Source organism: Cebidichthys violaceus, unplaced genomic scaffold, assembly GCF_023349555.1.
Source record: "Cebidichthys violaceus isolate CVI_PGR_0920_01 unplaced genomic scaffold, fCebVio1.0.p SCAF_26, whole genome shotgun sequence".
NCBI lineage: Eukaryota > Metazoa > Chordata > Actinopteri > Perciformes > Stichaeidae > Cebidichthys > Cebidichthys violaceus.
Genome location: NW_027176439.1, coordinates 3,676,507 through 3,695,784, shown reverse-complemented (window position 1 = coordinate 3,695,784; position 19,278 = coordinate 3,676,507). Strand labels below are relative to the sequence as shown.

The window sequence follows — 19,278 nt, the reverse complement described above, 5'->3', positions numbered from 1 at the left end:
TCAGATTAGAAAAAGATTCGGGAGGCATGGACCACTTTGGAGGACTTATGCCGATACGATTTTTGGTTTCAAGTGAAATGTTTCGCTAACTGTTGGATGGATTGCGATGTAGAACAAATTGTAGGTTATTTTGGAAGGATTTATTGTTTCAAAAGCTTTACCCAGATTCCCCCCAACCCCCTGCTCTCTAGCTAAATAGTAATGAGCTGAATCAGGCCAGAGCGCTCTAATGTATGTATAGTTGGTGAGAAGCTGAAAAGGCGCGCCACGCTGTGCTATTGTTCTTCAATCTACTTGACTTGCAAATTACGTGTTGATAAGTCTGCACGCTGAATGTTTATCCAGTCAACCGATGCATCGCATTTGATGAGCATCAGTGGCGTTAACATACAAGCAAAGCCACAGCTATCACATCTGTAACGTTTGTCTCGCTACGTCCTCAACTCAACCCTTTTCATTTCATTATCAAATGTCTAATATTTGATGTCCTATTCAAATGAGGTGGATGTATAATTTCAAAACTCTCCATAGCATTGATTATTGATAAACTATATATAGATTTTGCCAATTGAACAAATTGATGAGAGGATGTGTTGCTTTTCTGTATCTTATGTGACGGTAAATTGCTTTTGTTCGAGTTTTGGACTATTGGTTGAAACAAAACAAGCGATTTGACAATGTGACGTTGGGCTTTAGGAAGTTAGTGGTTACAAGATATTGTTATTACTTCATTTTTTATAGATCAGAAAGGAAAAAACTATTCGCAGAGGAGTTGATTAATGATACAAAACACAAACAACCAAAATGAGCTCAACAGAATTCTAAATTAAGTTGTTTTTGCACAGCTGCTGTATGCATTACATTACAGTTGCATCATTCAGGTGTTTCTATTTTTCTGGTCACTTGGCGCCAGTAGTTTTAAGCCTTTTCCCCCATAGCGAAGGGTGTCAGGGCATACAGAACCCCTTCTTAAGAGTCACCACTGGCATGCGAATCTTAGCTGCGAAGATGACTTGAATCACAACATCAAAATCGTTCCTCATCTTTGCCAGGGCAGCTGCCTCAGCGACAGATGTAAATGCTGCGGCAGACGGCTTCATCCAACCATTAACTGAGCTGATTTCCATGTGCCTCACCTTGCTGGAGCTGTGGTGGAGCGTGTCGCTGTAGACGGTGCCGGTCTCCCAGTTTTTGATCTTGATGAAGCGGGGGCATTTGGAGGGGCTGCCGTTCTGCAGTGACTTAGTGGGCGAGGTCCTGCCCTGAGCCGGCGGCTGGAAAGAGAACAAAGACGATTACTCACGAGTCCTCACGTCGTTGTCCTTGTACCGCGTCCGGCTAAACGACTGCTGACCTCTCAGACACCTTTCGTGCAACCCGGGTAAGTCGTTTATGACCGGGACTCGTACTGTGGTGGGCCTTTGATTGCGGATGAGTACCACACATGGACATTGATTGTCAACTGTAAGATGGGGATATCATAAGTAATATCTAGAGGAGCTAACAGGAGTTTTACAACTATTGAGCGCTCGCTCTCAGTTCAGTTTTTCATTGTCCTTAAGTCTCTCTCGCACAGGAATATGCACAGAAACTATTTACATTGTCTCCGCTCTCCGTTTCTGTTTTACTTCCCGCTCCAGGATAAAGGCAATCAACATTTAACAGCAGGTTGATGGCAAGCTAACTCTAGGCTCACTGGGTTTTCCAATACTGTAGCTATTGACTTGTGAATGCCTGCAATTTAACCCCAAAGCCGCCTGTAAGTGTTCCTCGAAAAATGGCACGGAGTAATCAATGGCACACCTTGGACGCTCTTTCATCGTCTCCCAGAGCATTGTTAATCGCACAGCGGAGCATCTCCCTGAACGACGGTGCCACAATCATCATCCTCGCCCGGTGGGGAGACGAATACCAACAGAGTCACGCCATTTGGGTCTCATTGTCGCTTCGCATCTTCTCAAAACGGCAGAGAGGATTGAGGTGGATTGAATTGAGTTTGATTTTGCACACACTGAGGTTAAAGAGCTTAGTTCCTGTGTGTTCACGCTCCAACAGCGGTAACCCCCGCTGTGCGGGCTCCGATATGACACATTATCACTGAGGTTGTGGACAGGAAGAAAGATCATTGTACCGGAAAGAGCTCTCAAAGACATCTGCAAGGAATTAAAGGTTGTTGACAGAAGGATGTGAATGCATGTCTTGTCGCTCACTGACCAGAAGCTATAGCTTAGAGTCACTTTTCCATGAATGCCACATGCAGGTTTCAGAGAAGCCCGTTTCAATGAACAGCCCGTAAATGTCACTTTACTCTTTCCTTTATTCATACATGTGTACTGACGTACATTGTAAATGTCAGAGTCACTGTGGAAGGACGACGGCTTTTTTTGCTCCTGAAAAAAAAAAAAAGCTGACTAAAGAGCGAGGTCGGCTATTAAATGATGCATGTCCAATTGACCTTTTGCTAAACCCCTCCCCCGAACAGAGAATGCCCCAATCACAGCTTTGCCAATGCAGCTATAGGATTGGTGTCCAAAATCACTCCCTCGTCCACTCGTTCACTACCCACTCGATTATCAGCAGTAATTTGCCGTTTGTACACTTACTGATCCGTATCATTTCACATTACTACCGACTGCTGTGGAGTTGGCAGTTTTCACATTTGTGAAATGCAGCTCAATTCACATCTTTATTTTGGATTTTGGGGAAGGTTAAACTAAAGGAAAAGTGAGCCACAAAACATTTTCCAACCGAGTCATGGAGCCAACGTTGGCGTACTGTAATAAGCTGCAGCTGATAAAACGTTCTACCAACATTTTAGTCTGCAATAGACGGTCGCCAGCTCCAACTTTCGGCTCGTTTTTATCCAACTCTGAACACATATATTTGGTAAATTAGTACAAATTTCGAGTGTCAATCTGCCCCGTTAATGTTACGAAGTAAATTTGAGCGGAAAGCTGTCGGGCTTAGCGACAGCAGCATGTCTTAGCAATTACAAGGTACAACACTGACGGAGAAACAATCTATTATATAGAGGGAGAACGTTGAACAGATCATGCGTCCTCATCTCCTTGTTTTAAGGACACAGACCTCCCTCTTGTAGTCCATGGGATGATTTGCTGGACCACATGTACACTTACTTGTAAATCCCATCATGCCCCATTCACGAGGCCTAAATGTCAGGAACGAGGTGTGGATGTAACAGAGGGGAGCATCCGTGGAGCTAGAAACGAAGATAATTGAAGCTAATCTGATGAAGATGATTTCATAACAGGATGTAATGACCAAAGACTCTCTGGTAAATGCAGTTAAAAAAGTTTCTCATTCACCCATCAATTCAAACTTCTGATGGAAAAAGGAGATAATGAGCGCAAGACAGGGGGTAGATGGGAAAAGATCAAAATAAGAAAGTGAGACTGACAGCCTCAGAAATGGAAATAGATGACAGTCGTTAAATATTCATATGGTTTAGTCATGCACATTTATGGTTTGACATCTGGCACCTTATTCAGTGGTGATTAAGCCATTGCGTGTACAAAAACAAAAACACACAAATAAAGCACAGAGGCATATCTGTGCTTTTTTTCCCAACAGATCATCAAAATGGCGGTGTCTCCAGAGCTGACAAGCTGGTGGAATTTGACAGAACGTTCTGTCACCTTTCCTTTGCAACAGTCATTTAAACATTAAATTATGGGCAAGAGTGGAAGCTCAAACTGAAGGCACTTGGGAAGTCCTTCACCAAATTGAGAAAAACTCATTTGCAGGCCGTCAACATGTCGCTTGAAGTCCGTGTATTTAAATCGTACAAAGTTTTCTTAAGTGTCTAACTAGAGTCTATCGAATTAAACAATTAGCGATGAGCCATCAAAGTTGGCATTAGTGTCTAGTAAAACGCCTGCAGGGGAACTTCCCGTTAATGAGTCGGTACACACACATACTCACACACACACACACACACACACACACACACACACAATGATTCCATTTCCCCAACACACTTTTCTAGAAGCACAGGTGTCCTCAGTCTGAACACACACTACCAGCAAAGCGATCCGACTCCTCAACACATCATACATACATACATATCCTCTCTTACCCCCCCCTTCAAACACTCACAGAAATATTCTCACAAACACGCACATCAACACTCTCCCTTCTCTGCAGGTCTGAGGGGCCGCATCGTTCCTACAGGGGCCACATTTCGATGGAGACGGATCAGCAGCTGCACGTATTCATAAAGGCCTCCAGGAATCATTCCGCCCCCATCCGGTCCCACTGACGGGTGCTGGAGCAACGTCACAAGTGGGTGGACAACGTGGACCACGTGCAGATTACGACGCTGTCCCTGTCACAGACTCTCCGACCTGTGACCAGACCCTTCTGCGTGGAAGGCATAAGCTGGATTTAATGCAGCATCAGCTTCCCCCCCCCCCCTCCGGAAGCATCTAATGCCTAGGTGATGGGATCTTAAGCAAAGGCTTTTCTACTATGCGCAAAGAAGCAACACAGATGTGCGTGCTCGGTATCTGAAAGCATGAAAAGCGCCAATAGCGTGGATTATCGTACCAGGCTAAAAAGCCAGAGAGGCGAAAGCAGCCATGGACACAAATGCATTATACGGCTGCAGAGTCACTCAGCAGGCCTGCTCAGGGACATTTGCAAACACATGCACACACAGACACAAGGATTTGGAGGTATTGATCTAAAGAGGGTAGAGTACCACCGACGTATATGCCCACACATGATTTCTTTCATCGCTTGATAATTTCAAGGGCTGAACATTTGTTTCGTTTTACCTTGTCAGTGTCAGCGTTGTGGAGCTCCACCGGCATGTTTTCCAGCATTCTGTTGTTATCTGACGCCAGCTGGGGAGACGTGCCATTTCCCACGCCAAGGTCCCTGGAGGTCATACACAATTTTCTGTCAGGTGTGTGTGTGTGTGTGTGTGTGTGTATGTGTGTGTGTGTGTGTGCGCTCACATCTGGTGCAAAATAGTTTGTTAAAAGCCAAACCACACACACACACACACTCGCATGCAAACACACACACACACACACACGGGCAATAAACAAGCCGCCTTTCTTCCATCTTTACAAATAAATAAACCACGGACTTGTACACTCTCCAAAATGCTATTAAATCAGGAATCCCTGGACAATTTCTAGAGGGTCTGCACACCCACACAGGTGTTTTCTCTGTTCCTTCGTGGGTGCGTAGACGGAGCTTGGCTAGCGCTTATCAAGAAATCCTGCGTTTCCCATTTGCACCCCTTGCTTCCTACATGTCAGCCTCAGTGGTTGGTGTGAGCCATAAGAACTCAAAAGAAGAAGAAAAAAAAGAAGAAAACAACAACAACCTTGTGAGTGACAAGGGTAAGTCAGGTACCTACAAATTAATTACAAAAGATGTTTAATATACAGCGGCTGCCACTCAGCCAGCAAAGATGAAAACGACATGATATGAAGTGTGAGAGGTGTCACTCTGGGCTGTAACGAAACATTCCTAAGAGTCTAAAGGAGAAGGGGAGGGGGGGGAGAATGGCGTGCTGCTGAATGCATAAACACGGCGAACTCATCGGCGTGTGAATTCAAGTATGCGTTCCTGCAATCGAAAAACGCCCACACATCTATCGCCATCGACCGACTTTCACACTCCCCCCCCCCCCCCCCCGCTGCCCGATCTTTCTCATGAGCACGTGCTAATTGTAAATCCTCGCAGGCATCCCTTGTCCCTTTCACGCTCCCCTGGCTCACGGTGTATCTCTTTGCTGCCGCAATCTCCGCGAGTTTATTTATCCCCACAATTCAGAGGTGGAGTTCAGAGACGGAGAGACACACACAGAGAGAGAGAGAGAGAGAGAGAGAGAGAGAGAGAGAGAGAGAGAGAGAGAGAGAGAGAGAGAGAGAGAGAGAGAGAGAGAGAGAGAGAGAGAAGTTGCATGTGTCGTTTGTCATTAGCTCTGATGCAGAGCGTCATCAGCCTCACGCTGGATTGTGAAATCGTATCCGCTTCTGCTCTGAAAACAAGGCGACGGTTATGATTAATAGTAATCAAGAAAGAATTCGAGAGATGTCGTTTCATAAACGTCCCCAGGAGGAAAGAAAACACATCTTTTCACAATAACCTGTCTCATTAGCTTTTACTTTGAGCTCTCCAAAGTTAGAACGCAGGATACAACTATGTTAGCTCCTGCCTGGTGCCGACCAAAATGTCTACATGTTCTTGAATTTTGTAGGATCGGACCTTATTAAGAAAAGCCATTTCAGCAAGGCTTCACCTTTCGTGCCTTTCTAAACACGCGTCTTTCCAGAATTCAATGAATATCCGAAAGTGCATTCGCGAACGAACAGGGTCAACAATCACGTATTGATTCCGGGAGACGGTGGCCTCAATTTGATTTCAAATTGGTCGGGGAGCACAATAGCGGATAACTGAGACGCCAATATCAACGGTACACTGTGCAGACCGTTTAGAGTCGGGGATGGAATATTGGCGCAGACTGACGCCTTATGAAAAGCTTGTCCAGGGTTAAGACTTAAAACGAACTTAAAGCACTCCGAGCGCAACATTTGTCAGTCCGCCTCCTTAAATAACGCTGAATACAGAATTTGTTGCCAATTTCACGAGTCTCGACGACTTGCTTGCTGAAACACTGCCGCACGCGACCTCCACAGCAGACTGCTAATTGGGGTCTACTATGTCACATTATCATGGGAATTGACATCAACACTAATGCAGGGAATATAATCCTGTGTCTATCCTAACATATTCGTATGGGGACTGTAGTGTCAAACTGAGTCAGATTGCAATAACTTTCCGATACGGTGCAAGCAATTTTTCAGAACGTTTTCAGAACCAATCTCAGGCCACAAATGCAGCTAAATACCCTCAAAACCTGACCCAGGAGAGGAAGTTACATTTAATATCTGAAAAAAACAGCCATAGGCAAGCTACATTGTTTGTTTTACAGAAGTTTATATGAGCATGAATAAGGACAGTTGCCCCAGTAATTGAAGAATTTTAACCGAAATCGTCATGAATGTTGTGACAGTAATTACTTGGCACTGAACACCGAGTCATATTAGGTGAACGAGAGTCTGTCTGACAGCTGCTAATACAATGCAGCTGGATCAGGTAGTTTAGGCACAGCAGGGCAAAGTGAGTGGGGAGACTTCTATTCAACCAGAGGACCAGGTGTAGGCTCTTGTGTGAGCCACTAACCGCCATGTTGGCGATTCTATTTCTACCAAGGCTCTGACTCCGACTTGCACTCTGGAGGGGCACGAACACAAAGGCTCTAACTGAGGGTTCAGTGTAAGGTAGTATCACATGACGAGTTACCAGGCCCCTTGGATCTCGGCATCTCTTCTCCCCGCATTCCTCTGGCCTTCTCCGTTGATCTCCTTTTTGCTGTTTTTGATGAGGCGCAGCACTGGTTCGATCTCCTTCAGCAGCTCGTTGTTCTCCTCCAGCCCGTTGCACAGGAGACCTCCGCGGCTCCCGTCCTGGGCCTGCCCGCCTCCCTTCTGCAGGAGGGACTGGGTGATGGACGGAGACGACAGGTTCTCGATGGCCCTGAGCTGGGGCTCCTTGTTGACCTGCTGCCCGGGGCTGAACGGGCTGAGAGGGGAGCAGTGCTCGTAGGACTTGGAAGGAGGGAAGGCGGGACGCGTGACCCTCACGGTGCGCTGGCGGCCGTCTCCAGACAGGGTGGTCTCCAGGTGGGTGGTGAAGCCCTCGGGCCCGCGGAGGATCAGCACGGCGTGGCTCTCGGGTGACACGTTCTTCAGCGTCTCCAGGGCCCGTTCGTAGGACAGGTCCACCAGGGGCTTGTTGTTGACAGCCAAGACGATGTCGCCCACCTGCACAAGGCCGCACTCCTCTGCTGCGCCGCCGCGGATGAGGTCGGACACGATGACAGGCGGCTTGGACACCCTCTGCTTCACCAGAAAGCCCAGACCACCGACCTTCCTCTTGAAAAGACGCACCGAGATGATGTTGGGCTGCAGCTGGCACACTGTGGGCTCTGACTCCTGCATGGTGCCTGTGTGTGTGTGTGTGTGTGTGTGTGTGTGTGTGTGTGTGTGTGTGTGTGTCTGATTGTGTGTGTGTGTGTGTGTGCGAGTGAGAATATGTGTGTCCCCAGGGATGTTTCTGAAAAGCAACAGAAGGAAGAGGGGAAATAGGAAGTTCTATTAGTTTTAGAGGAAATTACCAGTGTGTTGATTTAAGCCAAAGAGGGTGCATGAGTCATTCAAGCAGAGTGTCACATTACACAGATCATTAAGTGCAGTTGAGCTACGGATGCAAAATATCGCCATGGACATGAAAAATTCTATTTTCCAACTGATCAGACCTGCTCGTACCTCTGTGATCCTCAGCATTGGCATCACGGTGACTTAAACACCGTGTCAAAGTGTGATGTTCTAAATGCAAATACTGGCTACAGTAAATGAAACCGCAAGACTCACAATGTTAACAGGTTCATGGGATTTGGACCCGAGCACGGAGTACAGTTGTGCGCTACTTTTGTGCTATTTCCATTTTAAGCTGCTATATATGAAATAGTGCACTTTTAATGTATTTAACAGCTACAGATTAAGATTTGAAATGGTCAGTTTATAAAATATAAAGCATTATTATAGATTAGACTACCCAACAGTATAGAGGACACGTTAATACATCCATGATATCGATTCATTACTATCGCCTGAAATCATTGGTGCATTCTGCATTACTATTTTCATGAGTATTTTGCTGGTTTGAGTGATGGACTTCTATCATAAAAAGAGTGTTTTTACATGCTAGGATTGCTCCTTTAATTTCTTCCACCTCTGGTTTTCTCCATGCCCAAGAGAACTGAAAGTGCCAGACGCTATAAGAAGACGTTATAGTGTCTTTGATGCACAACACGCGTGTTAGTCGGTTTTTTGAATGCACCGTAGGTTATGTAAAAAAAAAAAACACAAAAAGAAAAGAAACGGAAATGCAGTTCCAGACTTTTGAGAAATGTTATGTAACGGCAATACAAATTAAATAATGTTTCATTCATAAATTCATCCTGAGTCAGTAGAGGGGGGGGGGGGGGTGCTTAATTAACTGGGAACAAATCAAAGACTGATGAGTAAAAGTTGTTTATTTGAGGTTTAGTGTAGATAATAACGCTTTATCAAAAAGACAGTAATGACATGAGGGTGTGTCCCCCCCACCACCATCATCTCTAATAGTTGGGTTTTCTTCTAAAGATTTGTCTTTTAACGTCTTAACATGTTCCCCTGGGGGGGGGGGGGGGGGGGGTCACAACCTTGTCCAATATCAGCCGCATGTTCCGGTGTCATATCTCTTATTTTAGAGCTCGGCGCAACACTTGACGCAGCCGATACGAACATTCCGTTCAGCTGGAACTGCTGTGCCGCGTGCTGCGCACTCGGGCAGTGCACGCGGCGTATAGCGAGAACGATTCAGCACCAAGGTCAGCGCTCCGCTCTTTACAACAGCCTCTCTGAAATGCTGCCCGCTCTCACACTTTGCACTCTTTGTGTTATTCTCTCTGCTCTCCCTGCAACAGTTCGTTCACTTTTATCGGTTTGGTTTTCTTTCCAGCGGAGGAAGGGGGCGGGTGGGGGGGGTGGGGGGTGCCCTTGGATGTGTGATGTCGCTGCAATATGAAACCAACTTCCACAGAGCCCAATGAGCGAGGCGCTGACTTGTACGTGCGATCGTTCAACCGGTTTAACTTCACTCTGCATATCAGTAAAAATCACACATTGAAGGGGTGAGGTGTTTGGTCCGTGGCGCGCGTTCATAAATACGGACTGAACTGTCCTGGGGCACAGGAATAACTCAAGCGCGCGGCACTTTAATCCTCACTCTTTGTAGCGGCACCCTACCAAGATCTGGAATTGCCAATAACGGATGTGCGTATTGATTGAAATGCGCTCTGATCTTGAATATTAAAATATTTTTTCTTTGCTACGGTGTCTGACCTGGGTATAGGATGAACTTCTATTATAATGTCATAATTAAAAGACTTAATCAAAGCCGGCAAAGATGAATTCAAATGATTGGTGATTCGGAGCACGTTTCATCGAAGAAAATTGTACTTCTATGAAGATGTCAGATTATACATTTGTCCATTAACACATTCTGTCAAGTAGATCATTACATACGGTGGTACAGAAACCACGTGTCAGCTATTCATTAACTGGCAGTTAATTCCTGGTGTGTTTCTCTGGTTAGCTATTAAGGATTTCCCTCTTTTTTTTTCAAAGTTTGAACTAGTTTTAGTCGTTTGTGCAAAGAGATTATACTTTGCATTTAAAAACGTTTAGCATCTTTTCAAATGGAGACAACGGCATACCAACAATAGCATGAACGTCTTGCTTGTCTTGTAAAATGTGTGGCTGATAATCCTGCAGCGAGCAGACGTGCGGGGGCCAAAGGTTGGGGTCCCGTTGTTGGCTGTTTTTGTGTCCATGTCAGAGGGGCAAAATCGAGTTTTAACAGCCTTATTGTTGTATTGTGCTCTCGCGGTGCATTAACCAAAAATGAAATATGCGTTTATTATGTGGTTGCTTTTACTTTTCTAGACGTCGGTGTGCACCGCACTAACAGGTGTGTCTCCAAACATCGATCAAAGAGGTGGAGCACGTTTTGTCCTATATCATTATTCAACAGCAGTAAAAACCAAAGTGCACTGCATGTTGCCATAATAAGTGCACACAGCATATGAGCAGCTACAATTGTGCGTGTTGCTATAGAAAAAAAAAACACATTAACCAATCACAAAAAAAAAAACCGAGTGACATTTCAATCTCATGAACACACAACTGTGGAACACATCAGAACTTCACACGCATGCAAGGGGACTCGCTTCACCGCTCGCCTCAATGCAATCGACAACAATTGCACAAGATGTTCCCGTCAAGATTGAGTCTCATTGGTATTTCCCATAGCAACAAGTTGTGTCGACTTTTGGCAAAAATACAAATAGCATCGCCAATAAGGCTTAAACACATATATGTATTTTGTGTGACCACGAGATATTTCAATTAAAACACATCCTGCCTTAGCCACAGGTTTGCACAGGAACGCTGCATCCATCCTCAACAAGCTCACAAACTATCGGTCTGAACGTCTAAGATCTCTTTTTGTACTCTTTCCATTTTTTTTTATCAATTTGTCTAAAAAAATGCTGTCATAATGCACTTGTCAGTGAAATGCGGTCCACTCAAAAACTTAATTTCAACACATTTAATGTTTTATATTTTAAAAAAGTCATACATATGGAACTATATAGACTGTGTGCTGCCAACAAGAACCTTCCAGGACATCGTTATGGGAGAACTGCGATACAATAATGTAAAATTAAGAGGGCTTACTGCAGTAATGCGCATGCGCAGGACTGCTTCGCCTTCGAAGGTGGCACCTGCCAGGATGTGCACAAGGACTTGCCGAGCAAGATGAACGAGCTAATAAAATTAACACGACGTGTCACGCCAATTACATACTCTGTAATTAATTGTTCTACTGCATTACAATAAAGCGTACAGGAATTACCACCTTTTGTTTAATTTCATGCTGTTCTCGATGCGCTCTAGGGTGCTAGTTTTTAGCGTTAGCATCTTAGCTCGTAGGGTCCTGGACCAACAGTAAACATAGCCTAACATGCTGCCAGACTGTTTTTTAATAACCACACTTCTTGCTTGTGTGTGGTTAATGTTAGCTCGCTTATGCAACTGGCTTTATGGGGCTGTAGGCTATGAAATTTCGTTTATTTACATTTTTAGGCTATTTGGCATCGGGAAATACTCAACAGAGAGCGATGGGGGCGACAGGCAGTTTGGATGAGGAGGGACTGAATATGACAAAGTGATGTACAGACAAGAAGTTGTGTGAAACATTGTTGTTTGGCACACAGCAACACACAAACCACTTATAGAGCATGATACTGTGTAACGGAGAGAGGCTACCATGTTTATCTTTAGTTGTGCATGTCAAAGTTCAATTGCAGTTTTGCTCAAAAGGTATAACAAACTCTTATTGATTATTTATTCTTTTATTAACAGGTGTCCACCACATGGCAGACCACCTGAAAAAGGCTTGTGGTGGCTTTGAAATAAAACATTTAAAGAAGGATTTTTTTTATTGTTGTTTATTGTTTATGCGCTGTCAACAATCATGTATTTTTCTATTTCATCATAAATAACATTGTTTATGTTAAACTTAAGTTGCTGCTTCATGAATACAAATGAATTGTAGCCTGTGTCACGTGGTTTTATTTGTCCTTTAAGTGGAAACTGTTTTTACCCAAATTACTACTTTTACAGTGAACATTTTGAAGTTTAAAAAGACATTAAAAACTGGATTCAAATTGACAATTTTTTCACCGAATATTTGAAGAGGTTGATTAAACGTTCACATTTAGATCAGATTTCACTGGGGTTTGCAATACTGGCTTTTAATGGAGCAATTTGGATGTGGTTTCTTAGTTAAGCTCCAAAACATGACCTGCTATTATTAGCACAATGTAGAGGATGAAAAATACAAAAGAAAAAAAACTATTGCAAATACGATGTGCTATGCTCCGAATGTGAATTCAACGTCTTCAAATTGTCGGTAAAAAAATAAATAATAAAAAAAAAACTTTTATTATTTAACAATTTTGAGCGTCTTTTGACCGGTGACCATGGTCGTTTTTTAATCATCTTTTCAAAGAGAAAAGGGGCAGCTCTTCTACATCCTCATCCACCAGGGGAATGCGCAGGCTAATTTTCCTCAGAAACAAAAGAACAAATATAAAAAGGGAGCAGAGTGGATTAAAATGAACAACTCACCCCCCTGAGAACAAGGTCGCTGTCAACAACGACCTGCTGCAGCGAACTTGGGATAAAACTCCTGCGCTCCTGCGTCTCTTCCTCAGCAGCGGATGCACGAGTCTGTCATCCAAACAAACCAAAAAAAAAAAACGTCTCCAAGTCGCAGCGACGCGCTCTGCCTCTCTAGAGACGAGGCACGCTTGTGCCTTTTCTCGCGCACCGGGGCGCCTTATAAATGCAGAGCAGCGGGAGGCACGGTGACGAGCTGGGAGAGAGAGAGCCGTGCGCGGGCATTAAAATGTAACGGTGGGTGGGTTTAGTTGTGTCGGATATCGTCATCACTCAGCATGCAACAGTCGACTCTCCTCGCATTCCTCCCGGAGCCCGCTGTAGGCCTTGTGAGTGGGGCAAGGGAGGGCAGGTGTGTCCCTTCTCCCTTTTTGATGGTGAGCTCTTAAACTTGCAGTATCCCAGTGAGCATTCTTCAAGTACTTACAAAGTATGTAGCCAGTGTGAAGCCTTCACTTTGCTCTAAAAAATCTGGTGCGTAATCTCTGGTCCGGTGCTACTTTCAAAGTTGTAGAGGCAGTCTGGCCGCAATCCAAATGCTCCCCAAGGCCTTCAAACATGAACCCTCAGGGAATTACTGACGTGCCCTGGTAAACGATTGAGTGTGTGAGAGACTGTAAGGGCTTGAAATGGTGGAAACTGGAACCACAGGAACCACACCAGGCTCAGGTGTGTCTCATTAGGTGACTCAACATCCTGAAAGACAGAGAAGAGACAGCAAACAGGACACAGACCCCCAGTGGAAGGGACGGGCGTAACACATTATTATAACAATATTATAATGTACCATTGTGGGTATTTATTTTAACTTTTTATTCCCTGATTTGAACGTCTTCCAGGCTCTTTCCTCAAATAATCTACTCATTTTTGTCAAAACAGCTTCAATGACAAAATGAAATGTTTGATGAATAAATCTGTGTAATATAATCTGTGTAATATAATCTCTGCTTCCATTCCTCTGATTTTATGTGTTTTTATGTTCCGTCTTTAATCCTTAATGTTTCTGAGAAAATGTAAAATGCCTGGCTGAACACCCACACTGCCAGAAATTGTGGGTAATTCCCTTCGGGAAAGTCTGCGGAAATGCAGATTTCCGGAAAGGGTTCATAAAGGGTGTGGAGAGATTGGGATTTGGCCTCTGAGAACCTGCACATACGTGTTCGAGCAGTACGCACAACCATTTGTTTTATTAGGCATAGTGCATGACAGCCAGCCAAGAACCTGTTGCTAACATTAGTCCACAGCAAGGCTGTCAAAGTATAACGGTAGCTACGTGGTAACGTTAGCTATAGCAAACAGTACAATACCTGTCTCTTCTGGCAGATTAGTGCATCCTTCAAAGGCCGGTGGAAAAATCATTGTTATTTTTGGAAGTTTGTCATTCAATTCAGCAATTTTCTGTCTTGAATGCCGCTTTTGGGTACCGCTTGTGAATTTGCGTTTAATTTTTTCTCAGGAAAAATCAGCGCTAACGTTACTGAGTGAATCAGTGCTAACGTTACTGAGTGAATTAGTGCTAACGTTACTGAGTGAATCAGTGCTAACGTTACTGAGTGAATCAGTGCTAACGTTACTGAGTGAATCAGCGCTAACGTTACTGAGTGAATCAGTGCTAAATTTTGCTACCTATTTGCCGTGGGCGTGCCGGTCTGTGACCTTCTGACCTATGTCGTCACGTCACTAACCTAGCTAACAAAGAAAGCACAATTAAATATATTTTTCTTTATTTTTATATCAACTCTGGAAACACAGACAAGACAATAAGACCATAGTGTGCATCCCATGTAATTCAAATTGAAAAAAAACACGCAAGCCCCCCCCCCCGCCCTGTGAGGCCCCACTGCGGTGCGGGGGCTGCGGGGGTAATGTTTACGGGTCTGTGTACACTGCTCTCATTACGATGTCCTGGGAGCTTCTTGTTGGCAGCGCGTCTATACTGTAGTTCCTTATTTATGACATTTTATATGAAACATTAAATGCCTTCAAATCGTGTAGACCACATTTCACTGACCGGTTAGTTTGGAGAAATACGTTCAAAGTAACCAAAATCATCTCTCTTTGAACCTACAACTGAAAAACATCATCGACATTTTCAAATATTGGTGTTTTGTGTGCATTTTAGTCGGTTGAAAAGACGACAAAAATAGTTCTTAGACGTTCAGACCAAATATTATCCAGTTTTCAACAATAAATCATGGTTGAAATCCCGGTTGGTGCTCACTGAGGTATTACAAACTGTAATGGAAAAGGCTGAAGAGCATGAGATTTGACTAAAAGTGCAACTCAGGGGTTAAAAGAAAACCCCTCTTGATTTATGTCACACTAAACACCTCTTCTTACGTTACAAATGCAAGTAATAAAACACAGGCATGGCATTTATGAGAAGAGTCCAGTCCAAAATTCCTGTTCACAGCAGGCAGAAAAAATGGGCACCAGAAGACCTTAAACAGACAATGCAGAGAGACTAAAAACAAATGTAATCAAGCTGCCAGCCTTTTCAGAGATTTTATTAATTTTATTTAGCCTTCATCTTTCCAAGAGCATCACATTAAGATTAAAATCCATCTTCAAAAGACCAGGTGCGGATAAAAAAAACAAACAACTGAAACCAATAGCCAAAGCCTAAAAAAGAAGACAGTTTATTGAGCGTTTACCTTTGCAGGGTTTTTGAATTGTGCCCTAAGGTGATCCCTTTTTAAATAGTTATGCATGCAGGGAGCCTCAATTAGAAGGAGATAAGTTAATGGCTCTTTTACTCAACTATATTCTACAATAGAAACAAGTCACGTAAAAAAAAGGCAGTTCCACCAGACTTTTGAGACGTGGTATGGCAAAACAAATGAAAGAAGAAAGGATGAATATATAAATGAAACACTGATTTCAAGGCTTCAAGCTCTGTAATCAAATCTTCAAAATGAACAGGGAATAAATTAAGAAAACTAAAATAAATGAACAACAGTCGTGTATTTGAGGGTGACAACAGAGATCTAGTGGAGCTGTATCAAAAGACAATTTAAAACAGTTTAAATAGTAACTTCATTTTTGTAGGATTTATCTTTCTATGTCTCAACAGTCTCAACATTTCTCCCCCGTGTGTCACAATGACCCTTGTCAAACACAAACCACAGGTTACTGTGTCATATCTCTTATTTCGGAGCTCAGTGCAACACTTGACACACTTGATCTGATCATTCTTTGTTTGGGTTGAGTCTGTTTTGCGCTGACTTTGCTGCTAGTCTTATTTTTTAACAGAAAAAAAAACAGTTGAACCACAAGGTTCTCCTGCAGTGTGCCGTCCATTCCTCTTTTACTAAGGCCGACAACCAGAACACCTTTAAACCATCCACTCATTACTCCTTTTGTAACAAGTTTTTACTTCCTTTGTTTGCAAATTGGATGTTTTTGTCGTCTCACTTGTTGCTTACTGGAAAGGGTGGTGACTCACGCTGAGACTATTTTGGAAAAGCTGTTATGTTAGAGGCAACTGTATCAGTATCAGTAGTTAGTTGTTATTGTGAAGAGCCACTTAAAAACTTACAAAGAACAAATAACATAATTTAGTTGAGACAAAACCTCAAAGTTGTCATTGTGTTCAGTGTAATTTTACTATCTTGGCTGCAATATTTAAATTATTTATCTTAAACCTTTTTTTCCCCATCATGACGGCATTATATTATGACCTATACAATGACAACCTGAGCTCCTGTCATAAAATATATTTTTTAAATATGTTTCACTTTGATGTGTGCACTGATCTGCATCAGGTGTGTCTGCGACGCTGTGCTGTGTAACCCACAATTTGCCAAAAACAGCCGTGTGTAAACTGTGAGTTCCATTAGCTGTTAGCCAAACCGTCCAAATTAATAAAAGTGAGCAAACTGTTTTCCCCGCACTGCGTCTTTTGCCGCAGGGTATCAGCAGGGGATCGGCGATGCACTCAGCTGTAATATCACTACCGGCCCCCGACCAGCCGAAGGCCGTTCAATGGCAGTGAGTGAGGTGTGAGCAAGCAGTCAATGGCAATGAAAAAGGGGTTTTGAGAAAGTGTGAGTCCACCATGAGAGGTTCTTGAGCATGCAGCCATTACTGGCCACCCCACATAATGGAGTTCGCTGCCACAGAATGTGAGAATAGGGTGCGAACAGCCAGCTGGTTTTTGCCCGAGGATCTCAGGCTGGTTGGTAAGGGGACAGCAGTTCAGATAAATGTTCTGGAGCCAGGTCATAAAGTAATAAGTAGTCTTAATATCAATCCTAAAACAAATGTGTAGCGTCATTAAAATTAGAGGGTTGAACCGCCAACATTGCAGTTACCAGACGACCCTCTTGACCCAGTGAGCCACAGTCGCCCCACAGAACTCAACATTGACCATATCCCAGCAGTATTCCTCAGATAACATTACTGGATGTATTGTTAGTGTGTGTCTCAAAAGTAAGATTAGTGTCAAAGCGCACACAAAATGTATTTGGTGTAACATTAATAGATAAGAGACCAAGAGAGGACTGGATACCAGGATGCAGATTGTCAGGACCGAGTTTGATGTGCGTTTGATTTAAGAAAATTAGCTGACATCCATTTTTGTTATATCTGCTAGACAATTTGTTATTCTGTTCAACTGTAAAAAGGCACTTCACCAGCATCACCCGTTGTCCGCCTAATATGCACAACGTCAACATTGTGACGCTGTCTAAAACCTGCCTAAAACTGCTCTTAAATGTCGTTTTGTCTCAACTCTTCGAGGAGTCTTCTTTGCAATAAAAGGTAATTTTGAAACAGGTCCTGTTAATTGCTGCATCCTGATGGATCGGGCCGGATTTTTTAATGAGTGGTTGAACACTGACAATGTTCAAATATTCTGGGACGCAGCCAGAGGATAAAGAACCGTTAATTAGTGAGAGCAACCAAAGCACAGTCACATCCATTACTTCATAGAGACATTTAGGAGGCATTTTATTTTATGTACCATGAGCTCATTTAAAAAGACTTGCATAGAACAATACACGTTTGAAGGAGGTGTTTTCACAGCAATATAAAATAGATATTAGACATACTTTGTTTGCCTCGACTGGTATCAGATTGGTACTTGGTATCGGAATCGATATTTGGAAAGAATGAAAAATTGCGTCAAAACATCTCTTATAAAAATGCACTGACTGAGGGAGGGAGGAGGGGCTGCATGTCATGCTCAATGGCACTTAGACATGTAGCTGCTGATGGACACACTTCAGGCCATTTCAGGAATCAATCACGTGACCTTTTGGTTGCGGAACACTTTGTGTAACCCCTGTAGGTCGATGAAGCCTCCCTCTTGACTTAATCACCAAGTCTGAAAATTTGGCTCAAGTCTCCATTACGGTGCCCTCCCCACTTTGGTACCCAAGTGATAACAAATGATGCCACTCTGGGCATTACAGCCCCGCTTCTCTGCATGCGACCGCCTAGTGAGCCTTCTTTTCCCCCAGCGGTTCTTAAGGTTCTCCCCAGAATAGAGGAAAAATAATTACCTCCATTTATCATAACGCCTGAAAGTGGAGTCCTCCTCCTTGTGTTCTCTGTTATCTTACAGATAACGCACAGGCATTTAGGTAGTTAGAGATGGGAGCCCGCTATAGAACGAGTGAACTGAACTGTTTCAGCTTCTTACAGCTGTACGGTGAGATGTAGCCTGGTAGAGTTCAAAGTGTGTGCGGTTATTCATGCGTGATCGGTGAGACGAGACTGGCCTTTGCCTTGCATCATCTTTCACTTGATGTGTCGACATGCAGACAAAACAGAGTGCGATTTCTGGACATCACACACACGCACACACACACACACACACACACACACACACACACACACACACACACACACACACACACACACAAGTACTCACAAAAATAGCAGGGTTTAATGAAAAAAAAAAAAAAAGAGAGATTTCTTCGAATCCACTTTAAGGATGTATCTTTAGACACACGCATACACTCATTCAGTGCGCACACATACACCCACATTCCACGGTCGGCCATGTCATTATGTCAATCACTTCCTGCTTGAGTGGTACCATCTGCCCTCTCATAAAGCCACACACCATGTGGATCACTGTGCAAAGCCCCTGCTTAGCCCCGTCACGTTGCACATTGCCCCGAGTTAAGACTCCCCGTTTAAAATCGCGTCGGGTTTCTTTGTACACTTCTTCCCCACTTCCTGTTTGACCTTTAGCCCTTTTTTTTATTCACATTAAAGCAACAGAGTTGTGTCTCATGCATGTGTGTATGTAGGAGACGTTTTGTTTGCATGACTGTATTTTCATGCCTGTATGAATGCATATGGCAATGACTCCTCCACACGCGTAATCCAGAACGGCCATAAATCACATCACGTCTTTTCCATGTGACGTTCTCCGTTATAT

The 19,278-nt window shown here is 43.6% G+C and overlaps 1 protein-coding gene across 2 annotated transcripts in view; it reads right to left on the bottom strand.

Annotated features, from left to right (window-relative positions):
* The window catches only part of nos1 (nitric oxide synthase 1 (neuronal)), a 40,308-nt gene extending 27,308 nt beyond the window's left edge, over window positions 1-13,000 (bottom strand). The window contains exons 1-4 of one of the 2 annotated variants that reach the window (XM_068720726.1): window positions 12,837-13,000; window positions 7,342-8,154; window positions 4,797-4,899; window positions 1,137-1,274 (exon numbers count right to left, since the gene is read on the bottom strand). In XM_068720726.1, coding sequence (XP_068576827.1) covers window positions 1,137-1,274; window positions 4,797-4,899; window positions 7,342-8,039 — 939 coding nt within the window. In that variant the 5' untranslated portion in view covers window positions 8,040-8,154; window positions 12,837-13,000. Of the gene's footprint in view, window positions 1-1,136; window positions 1,275-4,796; window positions 4,900-7,341; window positions 8,155-12,836 lie in introns of those variants that run through there. The other variant, XM_068720725.1, reaches the window with a different exon arrangement.
* Window positions 13,001-19,278: the final 6,278 nt, after the last annotated feature.